Genomic DNA, 19,006 nt, shown 5'->3' with positions numbered 1-19,006 from the left:
GTGAACAAACTTCCGCTGAATTAATTATAGAATGTCTTCAGAGATTGGGAAACCTCCAATCTAAAAACAAATTGAGGAATCGGGCTAAGCATTCAAAAAAATTTAGAAAAAAGTGAAATAAAAAACAACCAGTTTCCCCAGGCCCAAACCTACAGTATCACATGTAATTTGAAGAAGGAAATCCTCACTTTTAAGAAAATGGAAAGATGGGGATTTAAAAGGCTAAAGCAATTAATCCCTTTTAAATAATTTTCAATCGTGGGCTCATTGCCTCGCTTTTGGGGATTTCTGTATATACGAGGGACCAGCAAAAAATGAATCCTGCATAAAATTAGACTATTGTCCACATTCTTTTCCTTGAATTCATATCCAACCACACAGCTTAGGAAGTTGGACTGACTTTTCTAACCACAAATATCTGAAAGTATCTAAAACAAGCTTTACTTCACTGTACAGTAACAAAACACCCGTACTACATTTTGCATGTAGGTAGTAATGGGCTTCTTACAATCAGCACCAGAATGAAAACAAAACTCAGAATTGTAGTGCAAAACATTGAAGACGATCTTTATTGTTCACAGTTAAACACAAGCCACTGCTTTAAGAACTTCCTTTTTTGACATTTGATCCCAGATTCAGAGTCCTGGTTCCTTCAGTTTGTGCTGATTGTACCTTGTCTTGGTTTGCGGTAGTTACTGCGGTTGGCGTTAAAGGTGGATTGTTGAACATGCTTTAGATAGCGAGGCAAAAAGGAAGTGACAGCAGGAGTTCCCAGTGGACAACAGGATTTAAGCGGCCTTCAATGCCGCAGTTTACTTCCAAAACTCCGTTTGTCAGCCCTGCACAAAGGAACCCGATTGGACAAGATGTTTTCTTCCCCGCGCTGTACCAGCCGAGTGTACACGCAGAATGCGAAACAAGACTTCTGTTCAGAGGTATTTAAAGTCAGCCAGAACACCATCCTCCCCGCAGACCTCTTTTGGAAGAAAAATAATAAATAAATAGATCAAATGAAAAATCCAAAACAAACCCCTCCACGTGTCCATCCCCTCAAACGCTCCGATGCAACAGTCAACATGAAATCTTCCCCATCAAAAACATATTTAAGTCTGCTCCGAATAGACGTCAAATTAAAACCTGTGCTCTTCTGGTGCTTATAAACAAATTGGTTTAACGGGTGGGTGCACCAACTCTAAGAAAAACTCCAATAACTATTCCTCACCTAGTTTCACTGGTACGCCCTGAAGTTTTATTTGTCAAAATTTGTCTCAGAGATTCTCGTCTCCACAACAAAGACACCATTGCAGAATTATTTTTTAGGCGATCTTTATTTTCTTTGAGCACAGCAAAATAACTTCGATTAACTTCCAGCTGTGCAAGAACAAATCTAAGGAACCAAATGTCTCCCAATTTGGACAAATTAAAGCAGCATTATCCACATGGCCGATACAACTGGAGCCAAGTGGGGATGTTTTGTGGTTTGGATTAACGGACTATCAAAAAACGTATAAGTAACATGCAAGTTATTGATCACTTTGATAAGTGAGCATCTTGGTCTCATAATCAAATTCTAGCATCTTCACTGGTATCACCACATCCACTTTGTTTCCTTGTCACCTTCTCAAAATTCAAATGGGGGAATGACTCCGAATGAAAAAAAGAAAAAGTAGAAAAATATCGTGGGAAATCCTGTTGTCCACTCAGACGAATGGAACAAATAACACTGAAATCCAAAGAGTTGCTGTCATATTACTCTTTTTGCTGATTTGTAGCTCTTCTCGGTCGGTAAACCTGTCTCTGCGCCTCAGTCCGACGTCTAACTGTGCTCGTGATGTGTTTCGTTGTAGTCCATGATGTTTAGCTGCTGCTGACGGGGGCGCCCTGAGCCCGTCTGACCCCGCCCACCCCCTGACCCCGCCTTCCGGCGGGGGCTTTCCTGGCTAGAGGCCCGCTGCTCGGTCTCGACGGGAGGCTCCTTGGTGGGCACTGTGAGAGGAGCGGCGAGGGCAGGGACCGGGACGGGAGGGGTTGCCGGGCCGACGCAACCTGGAGTAGGGGGCTCTACGCACAACTCAGTCTTGAGGCCTTGGGCGAGGCCAGGTGGGAGAGCAGGGGGGGGCGGTGGCTGCTGCTGCTGCTGATGTTTCTGCTCCTCCTCATCATCATCATCACAACACTGGCTCTCGCTCTTGTTGCGGAACAGCTCGCGGGCCCTCATGCCCAGGAAGCTCTTGGCGCTGGGGTAGGAGCCCACGGTGAGCGGCGCATCCGAGGGAGGCAAGGGCGCGAGCGGGTTGGCGTACAGACCCGACAGGGAGGGTTCAATCAAGTCCTGGCTGCCGTTGAGGGAGGTGCCTGTCGTCTTGGAAGAGTTGCTCGCCTTTGGTTGCTGTGGCGATAAAGTGCTGCTGCTGTTGCCCCGAGGGGAATTGCGCAATGGTCTACTGCCCACTTCTTCGTTGGTGTGAAGCTGTCCGTCGGGTGCCATGACACTGGGCAGGACAAGAAAAACAGTTTAGAAGGGAGAAATCAATCAACAGATCAGATAATGAGTATTTATGTCATGACAGCTTTGGTATTAAAGCATGACAGCTTTGGTCTTTTGCTTATTAGACAATCGAGCCTGGAACCAGTTGCATTGTTAGGGGAATATCTGATTTAAAATAAGGAAGAAATAACTTTCACCTTAAAACGGGCTACAATTTCTGTGTGATGGGATTTCTATTTAGTAAATTTGACAGTTTTTCAGTAACTTCTAGGCAACCTCAACAGCTGCCAAAAAAAAAAAAAAACTTTGCAGAGACTGACCTGGTTTCAGCACAAAGATGTGAGCCAGTTCTGCCCCCTGTTGGCGAACCGCTGGCGGTGCCAGCCGGAGCCTCCGTCTCCACTCTGCTGTAGAGCTGCAGGAGTTCAGTCTGCAGCAGCTGGGTGATTCTCCTCTGAGCCTGATACCTGACGTCTGAGGACTGCAGCTCCGACCTGCAAAGAGAAAGCAGCGAGGCCTCGAGCTGAAGTGGTGGAGCGAGAGGAGACGTCAAACTGGCGTTGACGGGTCACAAGCTCGGCACTCACTTAGCCTGACACTTGACGTCCTCGAGGAACTTCTTCTGCTCGGCGATGAGGTGCTCCTTCTTGGACTGGTGCGTCTCCAGCTCGCCGACTCTCTGCTGGGCTGCCTCCAGCTTCTGACCCTGAAACAGCAGACTCTGCCTCAGCGCCTCCACTTCTTTCCCGTAAGACGCCTTCAGCATCAGGGCCTCCTGCGCGGCGGGGCCGCCGCCGTCCACACGGGCACAAAGAGCAGAGAGCGACAAGAAACAAATGAATGAGAGGCTAAAAAAAAACAGAGTCAAAGAGTGTGAACAGCAGCTTGTTGTTATCATGGTAGTTGTGTGAGGAGCCTTCAAATTGCAGCCTTTGAGGATACAAACAGGAAGCACAGGCTTGTCATTTGAAAAGTGGGGTTCAACTGAGAATCTACAAGGCGACTGTAGTTTAAGATATGCTAATTATAAATCAGTGAGATAAACAATACCCATGTTGTGCAGCTGTAGGAGTCAGATAGGGATTGGACAATCTGTCTCAACTATACCAGATAGAACTTTCTGCCACTCTGATGTTAATAGTATAATATAATAGTATTAGCCAAGGTTACTGTCTGGCTCCATTACCTGAGATACATCAGGTCCAGATCCCAAAACTGAATCAGTGACTTTCTACAAAACCTAATCTTTGGATGATGGACATCTTCTGTGTGTCAATAACTAAATTACAGTAAAAAGGTTGGAACGCGATTTAACAAAGCTCAACTTTTACGATTGAACTAGGCGCCCAAGAATCGCCCCCTCGGTACGTCTTCTCCGCAGTTCTCCGACACACACACACTTGTTCCCAGCGTACCTTGGTAGTGTCGGTGGCTGCGTGTGGTAGCCCCTGCATGGACAGCTTATGCGACTCCCCGAGGAGCAGCAGCTGCTTGTTTAGGAAGCTCATCTGCTGCTGGGTGCTCTCGCTGTTGCTCAGCTGAAGGACAGACGAGACAAACAATGACGCCGGAGGGCAAACCAGCAATTAGGCAACAAACCACACCTGTCCAGGAGTATTTGGGAACGCATCAACAGCGAGCGAGAAGGCATTCCGCTGTGATCGCTCACAGGAAACCCGCCGAATCTGCAGCAGAGGATCCGTCTAAACATTACAGGGCTCTCAGGAGCTTCTTTATCACACTGTACTGACATGGAAATGATGCAAGGATATTAATCCACTCGCATTTAATCATCCAGCAGCCTGTTCCCTGAATCACCTGCTCTGTTTGTCAGGGTTACAGGTTCAGTCTGGGTCAGACTTCAGACAAACCCCAGGAGGCAAGAACAAAACCGGACCCCCCCGGTGCTGCCGCCCTAAAAATAGAGAGAGAGAGAGGCAGCATCTCCAGGGCAACAGAGTCCTTGGACAGTCTACGGACGAGGACATGAGCTGTTGTAAGTCCCGCAAGTGTGACACCAAGTGTTTTTAGGAAGGCAGAAGGAAGCACAAAGGGCTTTATGTGGATATACATTTTACACTGGATGAGACAGACGGGACCAAAGAGTCCTGCTAATTCAAAAGGATAGTTAGGATTTTTTTAAAGCTGGGTTTTAGGTACTCGTGCAAAAGCCTTTTAAAATCTATAACCTGAAACTAGTTCACTCAAACTATTAATCAGCTCTTCCTTTACCTTGATTGTCATCTGGCTGAGGAGGTGACCTGTGTGGCACACTTTGTTGTTGGCCCTCTGAAGCTCCGCCTCCAGCTCGTCTATCCTCTTCTGACATTCCTGCAACTTGCTCTGAAGACCCCACACAGATAAGAAAGCATTACAAGGATGCATTATATCAAACCAATGTTCTGTTATTTAAACCTTTGTGTGTGTGCGCACCTGGAGCTCCTGGTTCTTGGTGTAGTAGTCGTCCCGGCCCTGCTGCAGCTGTCTGATCTGACTGTGCAGCCTGGTCACCACAGTCTCCCGGTCATCCCACAACTGCCTGTACCGCTGCTGCTCCACCTGCAGACTCTCCCTCAGAGACACGATGTCCACGCTCTGCAGGTTCAGCTGGTCCTTCTGCACACGCACACAGATGCACAGGTTAAGTACACATCGACTTTCTTAACCTCCCTGAGAAACAACAAACGTTTGAAGGACCAAATCTCGTCCGATTTGACCGGTGAAGTTCTGAAGAACAGGACCCGCTGACATCGAACCCATGTTGCGTGGGAGACCTTTGACTGCGCAGCGGCGCTACATCTCGCTAGCACGTAGCGGGGACACAGTGGGATAGATGCGGCGATAGCATCCGCGTCTACGACGGGGCTAATCCGTGAACTTGCCATGGCGTTGTTCTGCTCCTCCAGCGCGGTGGCGTTGATGATGCGTCGGAGGAGGCGGCGGTTGCGGACGGCGTGCTGCTCCCTCTTGTAGCGCTCGTACAGCAGCTGGTTGTGCGTCAGGAGCAGCTGGCTGCGCAGCGTGTGGAGCTCGTCCAGCGGAGCCGAGCCTGGGGGAGGCCGCGGAAAATAATGACGTAATTAACGGCTGACACGTACACGGCAGAGGAAATCGCTTAATCGTTATTCAGGCGTGGAATAGCTCATGTGATCAGGGGTTTTGCCAAGCTGGAGACACCGAAGGGATTCCGGTGTAAATGTCCAGTTACACATCGTACATAAAGGGGGTCAGCGTGTGTGGACCAGTCGATCAATGACGGGAAGCTAGAAGCCATACAAAATTATTTTAGGAGCACAGATGTTTACTTAAAAGAACATTTAAATACCACTTCGGGGGAGACCTTAACAGCGTGCCGGAGTTGTGTCTGGTTTGTGAAGCAATCAAAATGACCAGACTCCCATCAGCCAAACGGGGCAGATGACTCAACTTGAACAGAAAGCGGGCTCTATGTGACTGTGGGAACTTGCTGTGTTTCCGATTAAGTCCCACTGAACCAACTCCCTGTCTGGCCTGGTAACATCTCAACATGCAGCTCATGTCTCGGAGCTCGTGGCGGATCGCTCGTCATGCCTGAATAATGCCCCATCCGCAGTCTTCATAACGGCTTCTTATATCAGTGTACGGCAGCCTTGTGCTGCGAGTGTTTTACCTCCAAAGTGCGTCCAGTCAGCTGACTTACTTGGCAAAGGTAATCTGGAAAAGGGAGAGGATGAAGAAAAACATTTTAGAAGGAGGATCTCTCTGGGATGTTTCTCTTCCTGGCAGTCGGTATGTGTAATGATGCAATTATTTCAGCCAACGAAAGCCCTGCCAAAAGCTATTTTAATCTGAGAAAAGCAAGAATTTCCGGTGTTATTCTGATACCAAATTCAGGTTTTACAGAGAGTTCATGAGGAAGACGCTGCAGCGGCTGTGAGCAGCTTTAGAAGCCACAGAATGCTCTGTAACAGGAAGATAAAAACACAATAGTACGGAGAGAACGCCTATGTTATGATCTCATGTCCGTACGGTACACATAAAGACATCCACACACACACAGCCAGGAGACTCCTGGATCATCTCAGCTTAGAATAAAGCATATAACACTTTATTTCTCTTTTGTTTAAGAAGTGTTAACACGTTATGAGTATTACTTGGTCAAGAATATCAAGAGTTCTGTCACCAGAGTGAGGTTGCTAGGCAACTATCTTACTTTAGATAGATATGCAGCTACATTCAGGCACCAGCAAGAAACTGATGACATATTATTAAATAACCAAATAAGCATTGTTGCCTTTGAAACATTTTGCTCTTGAAAAAAAAAAAAAAAGATCATATACAATTTGCCCCATTGCTCATTTGTCTCAGCCTTGAATCCGGCACTAATTACTGGTGATTTTATGTTAGTCTTCAATGAAGACAGTAGTGATGGACCACCAAAAAAAACAAAGCCAGACTGTCCATCCAGAGCCCAACGTTGACCTTTTACAGGGATCATTACTGGCCCTGAAGTGTGTGTATTTGTCAGTGTGTGTCTGTGAGTGAGAGAAAAAGGGGCGCCATATTGTGAACAATGTTGTTCTTGTTCTGAACTGGGTGTTGCCTTTGGGCAGCAGAAACAGACTGGAAACAACAGAGGAAGGATCTGCACAGTGACCAGCTCACAGAAAGAAAAGAGCTTCTCCACTGCTGCAGAATCCTATAAATGATTTCCTTTATCAACAGGAAACTCTGCTGGAGCTGGACACCAAGGGATCAATGCTGGAGGAATCATTAAAAAATGTGCAAGGTGCCAAATGGTGGGGAAAAGAAAACCTGTTTAGGTGTAAATGGCTAATAAAGAAACCCTCAAATCAAAATGTAACTGTGTGGATGAGAAGCAAACCCCTTACCTCTCTAGAACTTTATTATGGGTGTCGCTCCCCTGCTGAACAAGGCGATCCAGCACCTCCAGCGGCGAAGCGGTCGCTACCCCTTCCTCCTCGCCGTCCTCCAGTCCCTCCTCCCGCTGCAACAGCCTCTCCTGCGCCGCCTTGTGCACCGCCTCCGACGTCCTCTGGCCCACGAAGAGCGAGGCCGCCCGAGGCAGGGCCAGGTCGAAGAACGACTCGTAGGGCGCCGGCATCTTCCCGCACGGGCTCGGGGAGAACATCCCAAACTTGGCCAGGTCGTCTTCCGGGGCGGAGGGGCTCCGGTGCAGGTGGTGCTCGATGGGCGTGAACCCCGACTGGGAGGACCAGGACTGCTCGAGGCCGATGGCTGAGCTCCTGCTGTCCCCTGCTCCGCCCCCTTCACCTCCTCCTCCTCCTCTTTCACTCCCGCCGCCACTGGTACTCGCGGTGGTCTCCCCTTTGTCCGGCGACGATGCCACATGGCGGGTGTGCACGGCGGCGCCTCCGGGCTGGGAGGAGGAGGAGGAGGAGGTTTTGTCTTGTGCCTGACAGCCGGTCAGAGTCTCCGTGGTGAGATGGAACGGGGAGTCCAAACTCCTGCGACCCGGCGGCTCCTGCGTGTCCTCGGTGATCTTCTGCAGCTCCTCCGTGATGGCCGCTGCGGCACAAACAGCAAACGGGAGATTGAAGCACCAACCTGGCGTGGATGTTCTCAATGACGATGCGTGCGCTTTAGAATTTCAAGTGCAAAGCACCTTCTATTCCGCACGGACAAAGACCACTGAAGTCCTGGGGTTTTATTTCCCCCTCCCTTCCAAAGGGAATGGACGTGTTTAAGTCCAAGCAGCTAGCTTTTGCAGCAAGAGCTTGTGCCATTTGGCAGATGCTTCCCTTGAAAAAGGGCTTCACACCCCTGTAGGTGCCTTTATTTTTAGTACGAGTGATTCAAGTGGGATTGAAAGTGTGAAAGTGTTATCACTGTACAGATGTCATGAGCATGGGATCAGATTCTGAACCTTTGGTAAACATGAGAATGCACTAAATGACTCCGCTATGAAACATTGAGCTCTTTATCTGATCTTTTATCTTTATCGCAAGAAAATGGACGTCTTTGATTGCCTCTGTTTAATACAGAGGCAAATATCACATGGTATGGAGTGTGCTAAAGAAAGAATTCGGGCACATGCCTGTACATCAGTCTATTGATACTAGAATGAGCGAACCCGGGTCCGGTGGTAAACACTGCATTCCACTTCTGCGTGTGTGTGAGACCCACAATGCACCCAGTGTATTCCCTGCAGTGTCTGCTCCCCATCAACACTCACCCTCTTCCCTCTCCTTCTCCGTTCTCAGCTGAAGCTCCAGCTCTTGTTTCTTCATGAAGGCCGACAGCTCCGGCAAAGTCATGGAGAGGTTCTCCGCAGCTCCTGCTCCTGCTGAGAGAAGGACGAATGTGCGGGTCAGCAAAACGTTGTCTCCAACAATGCCAGAAACATCTCAGCTGAAGACACACATCTGATAGTTCTTTGTTTTTCTAAAGAAGACTTGAATTTCACTAAGATTAATTATATCATCTTGGTTATCACAGATGGAGAATCCGCCTGTGTTGGACATATAATAATCGTCACAAGGAAGTTGAAAATAAGTATTACTGAACCATTTGACCACGACTGAGTGAACTTCCTACTTGGGTTGAATTATTAAACATGCTTTTTTTTGGTGTGATTGGGATGCGATTTAAAACTGAGGACCTGTTGAGACAATAACATTAGTGATGAGACACTTACCTCTGTTTGTGGACACGTCCGCACTCTTGTCTATATCTCTCACTGGTTCCTGTCTGACCAGAGCCGGCTTACTTTCTCCATGTCGCCGATCCTGCAAGGTCAGTTTATATAATGTTCATTTTAGATTACAAACCAGTGACCATTTACACGTCGCTACATTGGAGAGATGGTTTAAGAGCCTAATGAGAGAATAATTTATGGAGACAAAAATCACCCAAAAATATATATATATATATCTAGACTCCCCCTGTGAACCAATAATATACTTTGAAGTGGGGCTGCACGATGTACCGGCTCAAACGGTATAAGAGCTCGTTAAGGTATGACATTCTCACATACTGTTCATACCGGTGTTACGCCATAACAACTCGCGTTGCTCTTCGGCAGGCTTTATTTTTAAGTGTGTTGAGATTGTCATGGTTATAACAACAATGAATAACCAACAACAAACTCTCTAACAGGGTCAACCACCACAAAACAACAGCTTGTGACACATAAACATTTTGTAATACTATTAACTGTACATTTATAAAAAATTACCCTGCCAAACTGCATGCTGGGTACAGCTCACAACAAGAAGTAACTCTGTTGCTACATGAAAAGACAGGAAAGAGCGATACAGGAGGACCAACGGGTGCCCAAGAGAGGAGCTGTGTCTGTTTGGAGGGTTTTTGGTTTTGGAAAATACGACGTATTGTTAGATCAGAAAACGATTTATTTGTTTTATTTGTTGTTGCAATAATTAGAGTTTAAATTTTCTTGAACGTTCCTAATGAAGCAAAATGGATGTTCTGTTGTGATAATCAGGAACTGCGCATTGTTCATTTTCAGCTTTTATGCTGAAATAGTAAGTGAAAAATTAAACCGTACAAATTAAATTCACTACTGGGAAAAACATTTACATCAAGCGTTAGACTCAAATGTATAAATAGAGCGTGCCTTTCTTGGTGGACTGGACTGGACTGTGTTGGCTGGTAAGGAGATTATGGGGAAGTCATCCGATAGGGTGGGAGGTGGGGAGGAGGTGGCCGGAGTGCTGGAGGCGGGCGTTCCTTTTCCTCCTGCTCGGGTCAAAAACAGAATCAGCGATCAGGGGAACCAGAATATTCCAGCTCAGTGTACCGGCAGCTCTCCTGTAAACCAGGGCTGACCTGATGTGCAGTGGAAGCGGCCGGGAAGGTGAGAGGCACTATGGGAGAGCTCCACGTTGGGCGACATGCCTCTGGAGGAAGGGGGCGTGGCCATGCCACACAAGGAGGAGGGGCTCCACAGAGGGTCCTTCACCCCGCAAGAGGAGTCGAGTTCACAGGTGGAGTTCTGTGGCAAAAGAGACCAAATGATTGATGCTTTAAAAAAGGAGAATCTAGTAGTCATTTCACACAGCAAGTAATTTACTGACTACGAGGTTTGCTGCAGTTTTGCTTCGTGTAAAACGGGACGCAACAGTCGACATCTGGTTGTCTCACTATTGCAGCGCAACTATTGCTTGGGGAGAAAACCATGTCGGTAGGTAGGCGTCAATTTAATAGCCAGATTTCAGGGCCTTTGGCAGATTGACCTCTGACCTTTAGAGAAGGCCATAGTGTTGCCATCAGGACCCAATGACATAGTTGTAAGCGTTATTGCTATAATGATTGTAGCTGAGGAAGGACAGTCTCCTACTTCTAACACTATGGATAAGAATGTAATGTTAACGGGGTCCCGATACCGCCACTTTTTTGATGAACCTTAATTCAAAAACGTAACTTTCCATATTAAGCCACCCAATAGGACTGAGGAAGTGACAGAAAAACAGACTGACCCCAACGGGGAGCTGAGAAACACAGACCCAACCCGTGTGTGGTTGTCCAACCTACAGAGGAAGAGATGGCATCTCCATGGCAACTAGCCCGGAGGAAAGTCTACAGAGAGGTGGCAGGATGAGGATGGGGCGCGGTGGGTGGAGGGTGACTCCTGTGACACTCGCTTCCTCTCACCATGGTAAATAAACAAAAAGCTAACAAACGTAGCCCTGCTGAGGACACCGCGTGGTTGTCGCCCTGAACTCACTACGCCCGGCGCGTTGTGTGTAAACACAACCGCGTGTGCGGCTTTCGACCCCCTCGTCGGCCAGTATTTGGACAGAGTTCTGGATGATCTTACCTGCCGTCTGGAGATGGGTGGGCTGCGGGGGGAGGAGTGCGTCCCTGAGAAGGGGGGCAAGGACAGAGGGGGGGGCAGCGGCTGCCGTGGAGTCGAGAACGGGGTCGAAGAAGAGCTTCCTGTTGTCAAGATGACAAAGAGTCAGATCAGTCTACAAATGGATGGACATTACTTCTCTTTAGGGTTCGTCCTTTTATCCAGCTATAAAGTATAATGTTTAATTTCAAACACAAGCTGTACAGGTGAAGCATATACTCAATGCACCGGATCTAACATGAACATTAACTAGTACTACATTTACATATTCATGCCTTCACAGACACCTGTACACGTTCAAATAAGCTGATGTTTTGCCAATATATTTGATGTGGAAGCTGATATTTAAGTCTTCTTTGCATTGTCATAGCTTTACTACCCATATTTTATCAATACATTTGGATTGTTTATGCCAAAACACACGGGTCAAATGTGGCCCGAAACTCTCACTAAAGGTTTATTTGTTTTTTTACATTGGAATGATCCATGAAGTCTTTCAATGAAGATTTTAATACTAAATAAAATAAAAGGTGGCTATATAAACCTTATGGTGCTCTTAGATGCTGCCAATTCCATTACAAGCTGAGGGTATGTGTTTTAAAGCATGTTGGATTTAATTTCTACCATGACACAATAACAATATCGAAGGAGCCAAAAGCCATAACACCACAATAATTTGTGTTTGCTACGGTTGTATCTTGTGTTAATCACCAATTCATTTTGTACTCGCTGTACTGGTTTTAAAGGTTGTTGAAATTTTAGAACTTGAATGAGAAATGTATACGTGTGTGGATTTATTGGCTAGGTTTTTTTTTTTTATAATAAAAAAAAAAAAAAGGAAGTTTATAGCTACGAGCTTCCAGTATGGATGGGGCTCCACTAGCAGTCATACGTATGCGGGTATACTGACCGAAGCTGCTGTGGAGGTCTGCGTAGGGACTGGAAGTGCAGTCTAGTGGTCGCAGGTGGACTTGGGGGTAGAAGTTCTCAGGCATGTTGGCGTAGCCTTCCTCGCAGGAGGCCTCCTTGGGGTCAAGAGACACTTTGGCACATTCGATGACGATATCGTGGATTTCGTACTTTTTCCACCTGCAGCGGAAGCAGAGCGTCGTTCGTCAAGGAGACGCGGTGGACCTGGAAAAGACTCGACCCCAAACTGGTCCTTAACCAGGCCGAGGCGTGAGAGACTCACCTGGTGGGGTCGAGCTCGTGGTCCTTGGTTCCCGTCACCAGTTCTGGGTGAATACGGACGTGTTCAAGCATCGGCTGAATGGAGCCGGACGGACACAGAAAAGGACATAAGTCATTTGTGATGATGCAGAGTAACAAAGCACAGCAGCAGGGGTGATGTTCTCACCTTCACTACCTCCTCAAAAGTTTCCATGTTCTCCTTCATGCTGTAATGGGAGCGCAGGTAGGACACAAAGTTGCAAGGGTACATGCCGTAGAGACGGTGGAAGAGTGAGTAGACGCTGGCGTGCAGGTGGATTAGGTAAACCTCCGAAACGTGCCCTGAGCGTGTCAGAAATAGCCAAGAATGCAACTTGAAACAGTCTCAGAAATTCAATGAGAAAATAAAGACAGTTTTCTACAGTGGTTTGTTTTGGTCCATTTTATCGTCCCACACTTCCTCCCCTTTCACCACAATGGAATTCACACGCTCTGGTTAACTGCCTTCATGGCTGGGAGTTTAAACATCATCTAAGAGGCCAGCAAGGGGATTTTACTCTTTGGTAGATTAAACAGTGAATACAATATTGAAATGGATAAAAGTTACCCCTTTTTTAATGCATATTTTCCACTACACAGTACACCACATATTTTCCTTTGCTGCACTGGAAGTTAGTATGTGATTAGTTGAAACCCCAAAGACTAGCTGGGACGCGACCCAGTCATGCACACATGTTGCATGTTCTGCGAGATACGACCGGAAGCTCCTACCCGGATTCTTAAGGTTCCAAGACGCCAGCCGGCCGAAGATGTCAAAGTACTCCCACAGGTGCTGCTTCCCGGCTTGAGGTATCATGGGTAGCAGAGCGATGAGCACCAGCACGCCGGTTATCAGCACCACTACGTCCGTGTCCGTCTGCCGGGACATGAGACAGAAGTCAGTTTACAACAAAGACCAAGCAAAACAAAGTTTAAATGAAGCACTTTTTAAATTTACGGTCCAAGAAACACGTGTCGTTCTTTTCACCTCTCCACATTTTGTTCGCTAACTAAATCAAAAGAAATGTACAATCGCAAGAGTAATTCCGCCATCGTCCACGCAGCCCCCAGTGACACGACGAGGAGGCGCCTGGGCGGCCTGAGGAACATCTGGATGGCTACCTTGAGGCATTTGAGGAGCGACAGCAGCAGAGGGTACCGAGCCATCTTGTGGATCCAGGACGGCTGCTTGCGGATGACATGGCCGAGCAGGGTGAGGGTGGGCAGACGGCAGGCCTGTTTGGTCATGCACTCATTCATCTTGTCCAGAAGGTGCTGCGGGAGAGGCGAGCAAGAGGGTTATACGTACACAGTGCAGCAGTGTATGACATCACCAAGAGCTGAGGCCACCAACTCAATTAATGCCCATGTTCTTACAGCCTCCAAGTTTTGGAGCGTCCTGTCCTTAATAGTGTTTTTATTTCACTTATCTTCCCTTCAGTTGAGTGCTTGAGTTTTAAAAACGAGAATCCCAAATTAATAATGTCATTGCAGCTTTTAAACTATGTTAAACCATTCAAAGTTATTTAAACTCTTGTCCAAGTGCCACCAAACCGGAGACATTTTCATACATTTAAAGAGTCAATGGTAAAAACATGTAATCTGAATGATCTGCATGAATTTATTCCTCTGCTCCGTGACTAAGCTAACTAGCTCGTAGAGCTTCCCTTTCCTCCTCATTAAATACAATTCTAGTGCCGTCTAAAATAAGTAGAAAATGGGATTCCAGTCAACACTGGTCATTTACCACAATTGATGGAAAAAAATATATCCCTTATGTTGCTACAGAACAAAATATACATTAAATACTGATAGAATATGTGAGATTACAACGTTAACCTTCAAATGGTTCAATTTTATTTAGTAGATGGGTTAGAACTATGTGTAGAAAATTAGAATGAGCTTGCAGAGTCTGTCCTTCTCAGACTAAAGAAAGCATGAATCAATAGTCGCAGCGAGACGAAAACAGCAGCTCTTCTCAATCTGGCAATTCACATGGAAATAATGGATTTGAATGTTGTCGTTTTCAACCGTGTGTGTGTGTGTGTCTAACCTTATCGTGGGGCTCTCTGACGGAGGAGAGGATATGCACGGCCGGCACGGAGTTTGTTTCCAAGAAGTAGTCCACCAGTCCATTCAGCAGCATGGACCCTCGCTCTTTAAAAGGAAAATGGGGAGCATAATATTATTATTAATAATAATAAAAAATGAAAATAATAAGAAAAGGGATGACTTAGTATATTGTAAGAATTAATAGTTAGCTTATTAAACAAAAGGAAGGAAACCCACCGACAGAGGAGCTATGTTAAAAGAATAAAGAAGAACGATAATTCAAACCAGTGAAGACACAAACTAAATTTCTCAAAGCTCCCCCAGATATCTGAACAAGGACCGATCATGCAAAGCCGTCGTACCAGTGTTGAGCTGCTCGTTGATGAGGCCCCTGATCTCATCTAGCTGGGGGAGCTCGGAGGTCTCGAGGAGTGGGAGGAGCTCCCCCACGTTTGGCTGCTCCCTGGCCATGGCGTCCGCAGTGCTGGAGGTGGAGGCAGCTTGGTGCTCGCGGTGTGTCCGTCTCTGCCTGCCTGGAGGACTCCTGGGGCCGCCCTCCAACACGGTCTCCAGGCACCGCTACGCCGCACCGAGAGCCAATTCGCAAAGATTCACAGAATTAGTAAGAGCTGTGATCTGGGCTTAGTGGTCACATGGCCATAACGACAGTACTGGGCAGCAGGGTTTGTGCAAATGGGATTTCTTCCAAATTGAAACTTGTAAAAATCGACTACAATGGTTTTACATGGAGGAATGAACAGACACTTTGGTTGATATGATGGACTTGTGGGGTGGTGTAGTTACTGGTGACAACGGTTAACGCTGCTCTGTGTCTTCTGCATGTGTGAAGAAGCGAGTCGTTTCCCAGCACAAAAACCCCTTTGACATCACAAGGTGATGATGTCACCATTGCCCACTGCCCCCAAGTGGCCCAAAAAAAGGTTATGCATTTATAGGGATTCATTGGTGATACTGGACAATTGTAAACAGGACCCCACCCATGTTGGTTTGTGTAGCCTTTCCTAGCGCCATGGACACACCAGGTGAGCAGAATTGGTGAGATGATCGTGCCAGCCGAGAAGCCCTTTTCAAAAATGTGATTGTGACATGTCCCGGAGGGGTGTAATTAATCATGGCGCCATTATTTTCACTGGAATAAAATAAATCTTTGGAAAGTACAATCCTGCAAGTCTAATGACATCGACACATATGTGATCACCATATAACACATTATCCACAAATCATACTAAACTTTTACACCAAAAAAGAATAAACCTACACCTCGAGATTTCTTGAAAGGTTCTGATGGAAAACTCAGTAATGACCAAGCCAAAAATTCCTTATTTGATCATCGCCACCACTTGGGAAGATTGATTCAAGAGCTGCATTCACCATCTCTCATACTCCGACAGAAGGTCATGTGAAAAACAAAGCCAGGCCTGATGCGTTTTTCCGGTCTCAGATTATTTGTTTGTGTCGTCTGTGGTGCATTGAGAGCCAGACGCAGAGTCAGACATTCAAAGTGAAAGGATGCCAGAGAAGAAAAAACAGGGAATAAATAATCCTGATGGGCAGGTCATTATCGCCCGGGTGTCTGCACCCGGCGGCTTATTCTCTAAAGGGAGTAATGAGTCGCCGGCAGACAACCTCGCCAGCCTTTATAATATCCTTTCAACACACGGGACAAAAACACTCAACGTGCAAGACGAGTCCCACCAACCGGGTCATCGACGCCGAGCAGCGGACCGTCCCATCGGTCAAAGAAAAGGCGCCAGGGGACGAGAAGCCAATCAATAAGTTTCAAATTGGATCTCCAATGAAGTCAGAAAGGAGCTTCTACCACAATATGGATTCTCAATATATAAAATACCTTTTTCTTTAGTCAAATCAACAAATAAGTGGTCTGGATGCAATAACAATAACAATCTGATATGAATGAAATACTTTGCAAATGAAAAAGGAAGTGCGTTCTTTTTTTTCTCATTGAGGAGAAATTTGATCTTGTTTGTTCACAGAGGAGTTCAGGGCGCTGTCCGATCCCTGTAAACAATAAACTGCTCTGTCACAAGATTTGGGCGTCTGGGTGTGGAAAGTGGAATCAAATGACCTAGGGGGGTGTGTGTGTGTGGGGGGGGGGGGTGGAGCGAGCGTCTTCGTTTGCACAACCTGGAGCCTCGCTCAGTGTGAACGCTCGGAGGACACAGAGAACCTTTATGCTGCACACACACACACACACACACACTTTCTTTGGACGTTTTAAAGCAGTTTCACAAAAGACGCAAACAGCCGGTCCGTCTATTAGAAGCAACCATCCCAATGATGAGTCTGCTTATTGAGCAAAATGCACATTGCCTACTTATCTGAAAAGGAAATGATGCAGTCCTCGATCAAACAGGGCTTAGGGCAACAATTGACAATTATTTCCAGCATGGATTATGTCATGTCAAGAAATATTTGGATTCATGACAACTTTCTGGTCAATCAAATGTCAAAAAAGGAGCACCTTCCCCTGAAAGAAACCCAACATTCATGTCACATTGTGCCGTATACAAAGCTGGAAATCCTTATGCCGGAGAAGCAGGAGCCAGAAAACGGTTTGCTTTTTTAAATTAATTATTAATTATCAAAAATGTTGCCAATTTCTTCTGCTGGTCATCTAATCAAGCAAATCAGCACAAAATTAAGTTGAGCATTACTCAGTAACTGGCAGCAGCCAAACGCTTACTTGCCTTAAGAGAAATAATCTATACTATATCTACATAGCACACCAAAACTCATATGACCATCACAAATGCTGAAGAGGATCAGTTATCTTTACCTGGGAAGCCAAAATGTAGTCCTAAACATTGGTGCTAATCTGCTGACTGACTAAAGGACTTGACACGCAGAGAAAATACAGCTGAATAAATGAAATACAAAATATGAAAATGGGGGGGTGGGGGGGTATCTGTTCAGGCATCGATCACATGACTTCAGCCAGCCAACAGACATCAAACCGTGAGGAGAATGAATCCAGCTTGATGTGAAAGATGGGTCGAGGAGGTCAAACTGTGAAACTAGTGACCCATTTTGAATGAATGAGCACATGCCAAACACAGGATATCAATGATTGACAACCCGGCGTAATTAGAGAGATTCTAGGCGAATGACGTGAAATACATTATTACAATGCAGAAAGCTGCAAGGCACGTGCAACTGTCCTGCATCATGAGGCAAAGGAATAAGCTATTAAAGAATGCACAAAGGCCAGACAGACAACCTGTTATGCCGACATGCGTGATGGGAGAGCAGCCGGGCGGGGAGGCGCAGGTCCGGGGCCGACAGGCTGCTGGATGAGGACTGACCACTGCTGCCTGTCGTAAACAACTCGCCGAGAACAATGGGCAGGGCTGGGTTTACTTTATCTGAATACACGCAGGGGTCTTTCCTCTGGTATAGCGACCACCTCTTCAAACCCAACAGAAAACTGCAGAAACTGCCACTACGAAACGTCCAAGGCATCAAGGTCTAGATCAGCCATCACCGGGTCTCTCTCCAAAAACAAGTCAGTCCCAACGCAGGGAGCTAGCGCTAGCTGGGAGCAGCGACTCTCACTCGGGGATCGGGGATTCATCTTGCCTGTCAGCGGCGGTGTTTCGGCGGAGAAGCAAGCCGAACGCCTCCCGGATAGAAAATCAAGTCGCATGCGTTGAGATTCGCTGTAGGAAAACCCAAAGAAGACATGAATAAACGGACCTGTTTACCTGTTAGAGTTGCTGCACTCCACAGGGCGCCGCCATCTTGAACACCTCACAGCCAATCGCACCGCAGTCAGCCTCCGCCGTCAGGCTACACGGAAACTAGTCCCAGAAGTTATTGCCTCGCGTGTCGCAACCGCAACTTTTGAAAGTTTTATATCCAAACAACATCTACAATTAACCCGGATAATTACAAGTAGTGGCTCAGGCGTAGTATTCCACCTGTCACCCGGTACATTAGTTTTGCTCTGCAGCAGACCTAAGATTGTTTTTCCCATCTCTCTATTGGTGGAAGGATGTAATGTGTGTGATGCGGCTTCGCGTGACCCATATGCGAAGAGCGCAAGCGCATATTAGATGTTTTTCAATGTAATAAGTGTGGAAATCAATAAGGACGTCTATTAAGTGACAAAATGAATGCAGTTAGGGTGTCATGCGTGTATTTTTATCTAATATACGGAGGACAAAAATTACGAGTTTATTAAAGATAAAATGAAGTAAGCATTAGAACTATTAGTTAGTTATGGGATCATGATTCAAAATGTTTTATATAAATTGTGAGATTTAGCCTATGTTCCTGTTCGTGTGCTTTTTACATGTTTTTTCTATAGAGCAGATGTTGTGACAATGCAGTAAATAACGCTATGACCATATAAGGCACACGAGGGAAATGAGGGATGAAGG

General features: G+C 46.5%; 1 protein-coding gene across 3 annotated transcripts; it reads right to left on the bottom strand.

Moving 5' to 3' along the window:
• Positions 1–540: 540 nt before the first annotated feature.
• On the bottom strand, positions 541–18,546 carry tsc1b (TSC complex subunit 1b). 3 transcript variants are annotated; one of them, XM_037484716.2, is made up of 22 exons: positions 18,321–18,546; positions 14,948–15,164; positions 14,587–14,690; positions 13,656–13,808; positions 13,266–13,410; positions 12,682–12,836; positions 12,517–12,590; positions 12,235–12,413; positions 11,289–11,407; positions 10,298–10,463; positions 10,086–10,207; positions 9,147–9,237; positions 8,685–8,795; positions 7,360–8,017; positions 6,138–6,181; positions 5,371–5,537; positions 4,922–5,104; positions 4,721–4,831; positions 3,904–4,026; positions 3,076–3,263; positions 2,809–2,982; positions 541–2,492 (listed from the first exon to the last, which is right to left on the bottom strand). In XM_037484716.2, exons 2-22 carry the CDS (start codon positions 15,054–15,056, stop codon positions 1,817–1,819), a joined length of 3,852 nt encoding a protein of 1,283 aa, XP_037340613.2. In that variant the 5' UTR covers positions 15,057–15,164; positions 18,321–18,546; the 3' UTR covers positions 541–1,816. The 3 variants fall into 3 exon arrangements, with proteins under 3 accessions (XP_037340613.2, XP_037340612.2, XP_037340614.2); XM_037484715.2 differs by having other exon boundaries at positions 18,329–18,546; XM_037484717.2 differs by having other exon boundaries at positions 6,168–6,181; positions 18,329–18,545.
• Between the last annotated feature and the right edge of the window lie 460 nt (positions 18,547–19,006).

The sequence above is a fragment of the Pungitius pungitius genome, chromosome 18 (genome assembly GCF_949316345.1).
Source record: "Pungitius pungitius chromosome 18, fPunPun2.1, whole genome shotgun sequence".
Classification (NCBI taxonomy): domain Eukaryota; kingdom Metazoa; phylum Chordata; class Actinopteri; order Perciformes; family Gasterosteidae; genus Pungitius; species Pungitius pungitius.
Note: the sequence above shows the minus strand (reverse complement) of the source record. Positions and strands in the feature narration are given on the sequence as shown.

Bases quoted from the DNA above. Each gene is read 5' to 3' on its own strand.
- tsc1b (XM_037484716.2), bottom strand. From the start codon at position 15,056: ATGGCCAGGGAGCAGCCAAACGTGGGGGAGCTCCTCCCACTCCTCGAG. The intron at 14,691-14,947 runs GTACGACGGCTT...TTCCTTTTAAAG, and splicing joins CAACGAGCAGCTCAACACTG to AGCGAGGGTCCATGCTGCTG. The intron at 4,027-4,720 runs GTAAAGGAAGAG...TCTGTCCTTCAG, and splicing joins TCAGCCAGATGACAATCAAG to CTGAGCAACAGCGAGAGCAC.